A 9,597-nucleotide genomic window follows, 5' to 3' on the forward strand; every position below is an offset into this window, starting at 1 on the left:
AAAGAGGATTAAAGTAAAAAATTGTGGGTGAAATTACTGCTAACTTTGCACTTTTTCCTTGGTCACATATAATTGGTAACTAAACATGTTCGCAATTACAGGTCACTTTCCCCTCTTCCCTGAACAACCAGAGCCCACTCCTCATTATCACCAAGTCTCTCTCTGCCCTGTCAATGTCACATCACCACTCAGCATCTCCTATAAATAAACATTTTAGTCTACTTAACACAACCAGTTCTCCACCAACTTCGACTTATATTTCAAGCATTGCACGCACAGTCTTTCACATATTAGTCAGATAATTAGCTTTAATGGAGAGGCAAAGAAGTTTCTCTTTCAAATCCACCAGATTCTTAGTATTTTCTTTAACAATTTCTTCTTCTTTAATCTTCTTAACACTCATCTCTACCTGGGTCATTAAATCTACTCCTTCCATTCCCGAAGAAACCCATTTTCACTTGAACCAACTCGCCCTTAATCGAAGTCCGAAACCTTTAACTTTAGAGACATTGACGGGCTTCAGTAAAAATTTCTCATCCCAAATATTCTTAATCGATTCTCTAAATAAACCTGAAAATTCTTCATCGTTTGCACCACCGCCGGACGAAGCTTACAAAGGTGATGGTCTAGATGATAACAATGTTTCAACTATAGGTCAAAAGAGTGCACCCGCGGCCGCTCCTTCGCTCGAGGAAGTTGAAGTTCAAAGCAATGAGGGGATTGAAGAGAAGAAGATTGAAGCGGCTTCAACTGAGAAAAATGAGCCTCCTAGCGATGAGCAGATAGAACAGAAGAAGATTAAAGCTCCGTCAGTTGAGGAAATTGAAGTTAGGGCAGCTTCGGCAGAAAAAATTGAAGTGACAGGTGATAAACGGATTGAAGAGAAGAGGTTAAGAAGCTGTGATATTACAAAAGGGAGGTGGCTTTACGACGAGAGCTATCCTTTGTACACAAATGCCTCATGCCCTCTTATAGATGAAGGTTTCAATTGTATGAGCAATGGAAGGGTGGATAAAGATTACATGAAGTGGAAATGGCAGCCTCAAGATTGTGACATCCCAAGGTATTTCTTTTCAAATTGAAGTTATAAGTTTTCTAAATCGCAAATTTTAGTCTTAAGTATGAAATGCTGATGAATTATTTTCGCATGGTGTTATCATGTCATGAAAATTATAGGTTCAATGCCACCAAAATGCTGGACTTGATTCGAGGGAAAAGGCTGATTTTTGTGGGAGATTCACTAAATAGGAATCAATGGGAATCTATGCTGTGTTTGTTAATGGGAGCTATTAAAGATCCAAGGAAGGTCTATGAGACCCGTGGACGAAGAATCACCAAAGAGAAGGGAGATTATAGTTTTAGATTTGTGGTAATTGCACAAAGATGATATTTTTATTTCAACTTTAGTGCTAAGCATTTGAAATATTTTATTTTTGGTCTTGTCTATGTAGGATTATAAATGCACCGTTGAATATTATGCGAGCCATTTCTTAGTTCATGAGGGCAAGGCAAGAGTAGGGCAGAAGAGGGTGCAAACCTTGAGAATTGATTCTATTGATCGTGGCTCATCAAGATGGAGAGGAGCTGATATCTTGATTTTCAACACTGCACATTGGTGGACACATTACAAAACAAGAGCTGGGTTAGTGCCATTTAAGTTTAACCCTTAAATCCTGCCATTGTTTGACAGAAATGTTAAGTCTGTTCAGCTTCTTTCTTGTTCAATATAAGCTGTGAGTTTCAGTTTAGATCTTCTTTCTTAAAAAAGGGCATAAATCTTTCCTCTGAAATAATTTGTGTATGCATTTGAAGTCAATGGGCAGTTTGAATATCGCCTGCATCTCCATGGACTTAACCTTTAACAAGTTTGCTGCCTATTTTATGTATCATAGGATTAACTATTACCAGGAAGGGAATCTAGTCCATCCCCAGCTCGATGTTTCTACAGCCTTTAGAAGAGCATTGACGACTTGGGCATCTTGGGTTGATAAACGCATCAATCCAAGGAAAACCAGAGTTTTCTTTCGCAATTCCGCACCTTCACATTTCAGGTTTCCTTTTACCATTCCAAAAATTGCACTGTCTTTAATATCATCTGATCATTTGCTGAGTAGTTTATGTTCCATAATACACAGCGGAGGTCAATGGAATTCGGGTGGTCACTGTAGGGAAGCTACTCAACCACTTAATGAAACTTCAAGCTTTATCTACCCTGAGAAGAATGTAATGGTAGAGACGGTCATAAAGCAGATGAGAACACCTGTAACAATCTTGAATATAACCAGACTGTCTGAGTACCGGATAGATGGCCATCCATCAATGTATGGTGCAAAACCAGGGGGTCACTACTCTTCCAACATTCAGGATTGTAGCCATTGGTGTCTTCCAGGTGTACCTGATACATGGAATGAATTGTTGTACTTTGATTTGCTTTCCAAGCAGGAAGATAATCTTCTATGAAACTAGTTTGTGCTCGGAAGCCATATATTCTTTCAATGTTTTATGCCTATTGATATTGTAGGCAGAATGTAAATTATAATCGTCCAGGTTTTTTCCATAGAAAAGGTAAATCAAAATTGTCTCACTAGCTTCAATATGCTCCTTGGCAAATATTCCACCCGATGATTTCCAGCAACCAGCATCACCTGTGCTGTTAATATATTAGCTATAACTTGAAAGGAAATTAATGAAGCTTTTATACCTTGGTGTAGCAGTTTGGATTTGATGAGTGGTTTGCAAATTTCAGCTTACCTCCTTTGCGATAATTAGCATCAAGGACAAACTGCAAAGAACCGAATGGAAGCCTTAAGAACTCCACATGGTTGTGGCTATGTAGGCATAAGGCACATGAGTAAGTTCCAAGTTCATTGCTATTCTCAAACATATAACCATCACCATAATGATATGAATGCTGAAAACGCTGATTTTATTGATTCTGAAATCACATCATCTAGTTCATTTACCGGATTAGCAAGAAAGTATAGGAAAATATGAAACAATGAACTATATTATTACCTTTAGAAAGGCTCCCCATCCAGCAACATCAGAATTTGCCAAGAGAATCTGAAAAAAGGGGAAACATAAGGAGGAATGACAACTTTATATATTCAACATTATTTTCACTTCCTACAGTACCACTTTGATGAGTAAAAACATTCTGCATTGCTCACCCACTGTTGTTGCCTTAGTCGGAGCTTCATGTTTCCACATTGACCTCGCCTCGTTTAGGTGACTTGCTCAATGAACCATCTCCACAACTGTGCAAAGCAAGTAAATTTTGCAGAAATGCTAAAGATGGAATGCAATATCAGTACTTATATAGCCAGGGGGATGTAATATTTTACAGCATCCAGCAGAGCTCAATTACAAAAAGACAGTCACTTCAGGCCTTGAATAATTGGAATACTCTGAGTGCCGATCATAATCCAAACAAAAATAAGAGATCAAGTATTTTAATCATCAAGGTGGCAAACAAAAGATCAGGAAAATTATAAATCTCAACCAAGAGGTCCAAAAACTATCAGTATGAATGGAAATTGAAAGCAAATTCATCAAGGTGGCAATCTTTCATTCTTCAGCTTGAATTATTTTAATCATCAGCATGTTCTCTTCACCAAAGAACTTTGAGTTGTGATTCTTGTGAACCAAACTGCCACTTAATCTTTCTATGAGACTGAGTAAAATGCTTTACCCATCAAATTGACCCAACACTTTTTTTTCATCATAGATGTATGTGAATGCTAGAATATCATCCAGTAATTACACTTGAGATTTAGAAAACACAGTGCTTACGGATCATACTTGTCCAAGAAGATCCAAGTCGTTTATGGTGATAACAGAGCATAGAGCAACCAATAACCAACTGCAATGCTGACAGAGAAATCCAATAAAGCAAACCAGAAGCATGATATAAATAAGTGAAATTCATCTGCAGAAACACTGAAGATAGGTTACATGACAAGTTTCCAATACCAGCGCTAGACTGTTCAGCTTGAGATTTCTGTCAATTTATAAAAGAATCTCTCAAATCAGAGCAGCTGTACACTTTCATTAAATTTATAGTATTATTTTGTTTAACCCTAATGATTTATATGGTTGGTTTGATATCTCATTATATTAACCAAGCTCTAATAAACTTCTTTTTCATGATTTCTCAGCAGCCAAACAGAGCATCCATTCAAAAACGGAAAACTCGAGAGAATGACCTGCTTCATAAAAAATTCATCTCTAACATATGAATTTCAACCCCTCCAGTTTTCTTATATCGATTACATCAATAAGAAAATAAAAAATTGATTCAAGAAATAGCCAACTGTAACGTGTTACAGTGAATTAATATGATATTCAGTTATGGAGATCGGTAAACAGAACAATAACAAAGAGATACAGTAAAATAATAAACTAATTTCAAAGTTTAAAACATATAACCCTGAGTTTAGAGGAAGAGTCGCCCGCTTTAGACACCATAATTGCGCTGCTCTGCAACTCGAGTGACACAAAGAGTGAGAAACGAAGAAAAAATATCCCCATCCCCACATTCCCGCGTGTGTATGTTTCAAATACATAAATCCAGTTTATATATGTGAAATCTCAACCGGATTGATAACTGAATCAAATATAAATTCCTACTTAATTTCTGTAGTAGAAATACTCGAGCTATTTTAGGGATTTTAATTTTATTTGATCAATTCATGAGTAGAACTATTGTTGTTAATTTATATTTTTATTCATAAATGATAAAGTTTGTTAAAAAAAAAAAAAAAAACAAATAAAAGCATAAGGCATTCTATTTGTAAACACCAGAATCTGTTGGGTTATTGGAATTGAAATAGACAAAGCAGAAGCAATTTAACTCTCTTATTTTTATTATTTGTGTAGATTAACAAGGCCTTGTTTGTGGCCTTCAGAAATGATGATGACAGAGCAATTAGAACCTATAATGCAGAAATGATCTTCCTTTTTCTCTGGAGAACTTCCAAGCTGAAAGAGAAAGCATTGGTGTTCCCTTCCACCCAATAACTAGGCTCTTCCCATTATTATCAAGTGAGCAACAACTTGCACAAGGGAATTGTTTAACAAACAAGTTAGCCTGGTACACACAAGAGTCGCTGAATCCCATTTCCAGCATTCTAAATCTTGAGAAGAATGCTCTCCACACCTCCATCTTTACACTTCGAACAGTTCTCTCACCGCCCTCACTGGCTACAATGTTTTTAATCCCATTGTTAAAAACTGCTTCCATCATAATTTTCTGATCAAAATTGTCAATGCATGTTTCAAGGCTATCGAAAAATGCACTGTAATAGAACAAGGCTTCAATGAAACGATTCACAAAAGAGGGTGAATTATGGTTAGCTTCAACTTCAATGACCACCATGATAGATGGGTTAAGCTTTCTGATCACACTCATTAGGTTTTCCAAATAACTAGGCCGGGAAATCAGTATTCTCAATATCAGTGAACAATAAATGACAACTGATTCATCTTTTTCGACCTGGAATAATCCTTCTTTAATCTCTGAGAAGGATGAGAGACAAACAATCTTGAATTGAAAAGGCAAGTTGAATGATTCAGCAAAGCTTGACAATCTCTTGCCTGTCTCCTCCATGTCCTCTCTATTTCTAATCCCAAAAGCAGTTATCTTGAGAAGTTGAATAGGCCGTTGCCCACGCTCTGCAAGAGCCTGCATAAAAGGTGTCCAATGAACTCCACTCCGAATCTCAAAATCGACCAAATGGACCTTACTTGCATTTGAAACATTTTCTAGTATGGTTTGGATTGCGGCGAAATACAAAACCTGATTAAATGGGATAAGCTGATAGAACGAAAGGAATACAGAATTAGTACCCAAGCCGTGATCGGCTGTAGTTATTCCTTTTCCCGCTAGTTGTAATTCCCTGGAAGTGATGTTGCCTGTTTCTTTATCAATCCTCTCTCGAAGAGCCACCGCAAAATAAAAAACAATTCTTTGGACAGGATTACCTCTTTCAACCGCAATCCATTCACAACGTGAGAGCAGTCTGGTTGCGCGTTCGTATTGTTGGTTGCCGACTTTCTCGGCCGCCGCAAGAAGAAGATGAGCCAGTTCAACATCTCTAGTTTCTTCTTCGGACAGGCCCGAGAGAGCATAACCAAAAGGGTGCATCACCATTGAAAAATCATCATAACTTTGATCAGAAAACTGTATATACCTTGCTCCAGCCACCCTCATGATTTCTTCCGTTGATAATTTCTTGCGACTTCCCTCGCTAATTTCGATTGTGTCGTTGCAGGACAGTTTTCCCTTCAACCTCTTGAACCCGCTGGCATAATTACTCAGTAGTTCCAGAGATGATAATGCAGATAGATGTGTTGCTTCCTTCGCTGGTTTATAAAGCTGTTCGCTGCCTGTATCGACGCTTTTGAGTTTCAGAATTTCATTTTCCTGAACAAAATTAGGCTGGAAATTCCCCGACGACAAATCAATTGATTTGGCTTGGTGCTGTTGTTGCTCCAATAATTGCTGATTATCTTTTAACAAATTGAGTTCATTCTTGGCTATACTCTCGTCCTGGTAGTCAAATTCAGGAAAAAGTGGATTAACCTCTTCAAACTCTTCCATGATAAACATTTGATCTTGCTTTCGTTTGAGCATCTCTTCCTCTTTGTCTTTATCCTCTGCAAGACTGCTAAAACGGCCTTGGATTCCATTGAAATCAAATGAAGTGAACGAGAAGAAAGAATTTGCCATGTTCTTGGAAACAAATCGGCGAATTTCCGTACTCCCAAGTCAGACAATGAGATTACCTTTATATTCTTGATTCTTCATCAAAAATCACAAATAATAATCCGAGTAAGTAGCGTGTATTTTGTTTTTAACCAAAAAATAAAAAGAAAAGCTTGCAGTTCGGAATGCGACAGTGATGTTGACAAAAAAATTATTATTTCTATCGATGCTATCAATATATGAAATGCCAAAACCAACGCTTGGGGTTAGTTTATAAAAATACACATCTGGAGATGCAAACTCTGCCACGACTACTGGAAAAAATATTTGTAATCGACAAGAGTAAGGCTCCAGACAGGATCATGACAGTTTCTGATCTAATTGCTTAAGAAATTCATCTAAGAAAAAAAAATTAAAAATAACAAAACATGAACTCTTGAAAGAACATTTGCTTGCTTGTGGCTAGTGCGTTTTATTCTGACCGAGTCCGAGAGCCAAACTGAATTCCGTCACTGAGTAGTCCGATTTCTTGCTTATTCATTATATAAGCTGCCTGTTGAAAGTATAAATGGATGCTTCCAAGCGGGAGATTTTATGCGAGTTATCAACTTCACTTTTGAATAATTCTTCAATCGTTATTGACCAAAAAAAATCAAAGAGTTAACATTGTTTGAAAAACTAAAATTAAGTCCAAATTAAAAATCAATCAGCTAAAACTGAAACCCTTTTTAATTTTATTATAAAAAAAAAAATTATGTTTTTATATGGTTCAGAAGTGGCATTGCAAGAACTACAAGCTCTAGTTATCTTGGGAGATTCACTAAAGAATTCAAGAATTTGTTTAGTGGTAGAAGCTGAATTCTGGGTTATTAAATTGGGATTTGAGGTAGCTAAAGAGCATGGAGCCTTAAATGCTCAAATTGAATATAACTCTAAAGTGAATCAATTTGTTATATTCTACATGTTAGAGTAAAGGTCCTTTAATTAAATTCTTCAGCGGTATTAATAATATGTTCAACGGAAATTGACAAATGAAGTTTGTACATATATTTCAAAAAATAAATAAAACTGTTGATTAAATGTTCAAATTTATTTTAGATTTGTTTAATGAGTTGACATTCTATCATGTTTCATTGACAAGGTGCAAGAAATTTTTTTGACATAAAATATTGAAACTTCAAGCTTAGTTTAATGTTTGTATATCCGGTGTGTTTTTAGGTCTTGGACCACCAGATTTTTCATAATTTAAGGTTGAAAGGTTGGTTTACTCATATTGATTTTGTGTTTTGTAACACCTTTCATTTATTAGAATGCTTACTTTGCAGATTTGATAGGGGTTAGACTTGAAACAAAATAGGATGGAGCCATCGTTCCATCACCAAGAAGAACCTTGTCATACTATAACTATTTAAACATTTGCAAGAATATAACCCTAATTATCTTCTTGTTTTCTTCTCTCTTAATCTACGAGCAGACAGCGTTAGCACCCAGTCAAAGCCCCTTTGGTCTCTCCACATCACGTGGTCGGTCCTCGTGTGGACGAGTGGGCATCGTTCTATGAAGAAAGAGGAGCAGTCACCAGACATTTTGTTTTGTTTTACATCATGTCTGCATTCAATCCTTGTCCTTATTTCCTGGCTGGGTAAAACTTGAAATTTCCTATGTTTATTAGAATTGAACTGACTCATAATTATACTAATTTATTTCCTCCTGGAAAAATGGAATGTTTCATACTTTTTTATAATGGCATTATATAGAGAGAAAGAGAGAGATTATATAATGATTAAAAAAGATATAACTATTTATTTATCTATATTAATTATAAATCTTTGGCTTAGTGAATGTTTCACGTTTTCTAACCATTCGAATAAGTGTCTCAATTTGCTTCAGATTTGCCCTCTGGCCAAGTGGCTGTTACCCACTTGTTCGTTTATAAAACAAGACTTAGTATCTTTTGAAATTGAAAAATTCAGTACCCCATATATTATACACGTTCGTCTCCTTTCCTCTCTCTTCTTTGCTCCTTCTTATCACTAGTAATGACCACTAAAATATAGTTAGATATTGGATATAATCTCAATATGTTTCTTAAAAGTTTGATATCACCTTTAACAATAATTAATACGATTTATACAAGTATTGAAAGGTTAGATATAATTTTTACAATACTTTAAGATAAAATCTCTCTTCTCTATATCGACAGAAATATAATTAATATTAACTGAGGTTAGATTTGACATCAAAGGCTATTGAAAGACTATATCCAATCTCTATAGCTATCAAGATTTTTTATCTAGCCTCAATCTATACTATCACAATGAAGCTTCCATGAGTTTCAAAGGACTATAATAAAGTCATAATATTTTCACAAAGCCTCTTTGTGATTGTACAATGTTAAATTGTGTTTATGTGTACATAGTTGATTGCCGTGCCACATTGATAGAGACTTGGAGGAGAAAAGTGCATGAGTGACGAGGGAGAGTGTGACATGAAACAAATGGTTGATGATGAAGATTAAAGGTATTTTTAATAAAAATATGATAATTGATATTTGTATTAATTGTTTAAATAACGTGGATGAATGGATTTTTCAGGCTTTAATAGTATTACATTGTCATTTCATCTAACAGCCTTGTGCTTTTCCATGAATTAAGAAGGACCGGCCTCAAACGCGGTCTGGTGGACTTCAACAACTTTGTTATCCAACTGTAGAATAATGCTGATTTTTCTAATGCTGCTTGTTGACCTGTGGTCTTACCCTCCGCCGGTTTATTTAATTCATGCCTTGGCGGAAGAGAAGCAGAATCTGAACAAGCCAGTGGAGTAGTAGAGGATCGTACCAGAGTTGGAAGAGTGGCAAGATAAATCTTCCGAAGAATTTGTATTCCTAC

At 36.0% G+C, this 9,597-nt stretch overlaps 2 protein-coding genes across 2 annotated transcripts; one reads left to right on the top strand and one right to left on the bottom strand.

Annotated features, from left to right (window-relative positions):
* The first annotated feature begins 146 nt into the window (after nt 1–146).
* On the top strand, nt 147–2,585 carry LOC123216685 (protein trichome birefringence-like 6). Its single transcript, XM_044637196.1, has 5 exons — nt 147–1,063; nt 1,177–1,369; nt 1,452–1,642; nt 1,893–2,051; nt 2,136–2,585. Exons 1-5 carry the CDS (start codon nt 312–314, stop codon nt 2,458–2,460), a joined length of 1,620 nt encoding a protein of 539 aa, XP_044493131.1. The 5' UTR covers nt 147–311; the 3' UTR covers nt 2,461–2,585.
* A 2,257-nt stretch (nt 2,586–4,842) lies between these two features.
* LOC123216684 (DELLA protein RGL1-like) lies at nt 4,843–6,973 on the bottom strand. Its single transcript, XM_044637195.1, has one exon. It carries the CDS (start codon nt 6,728–6,730, stop codon nt 4,928–4,930), a length of 1,803 nt encoding a protein of 600 aa, XP_044493130.1. The 5' UTR covers nt 6,731–6,973; the 3' UTR covers nt 4,843–4,927.
* Between the last annotated feature and the right edge of the window lie 2,624 nt (nt 6,974–9,597).

The sequence above is a fragment of the Mangifera indica genome, chromosome 5 (genome assembly GCF_011075055.1).
Source record: "Mangifera indica cultivar Alphonso chromosome 5, CATAS_Mindica_2.1, whole genome shotgun sequence".
Classification (NCBI taxonomy): Eukaryota; Viridiplantae; Streptophyta; class Magnoliopsida; order Sapindales; family Anacardiaceae; genus Mangifera; species Mangifera indica.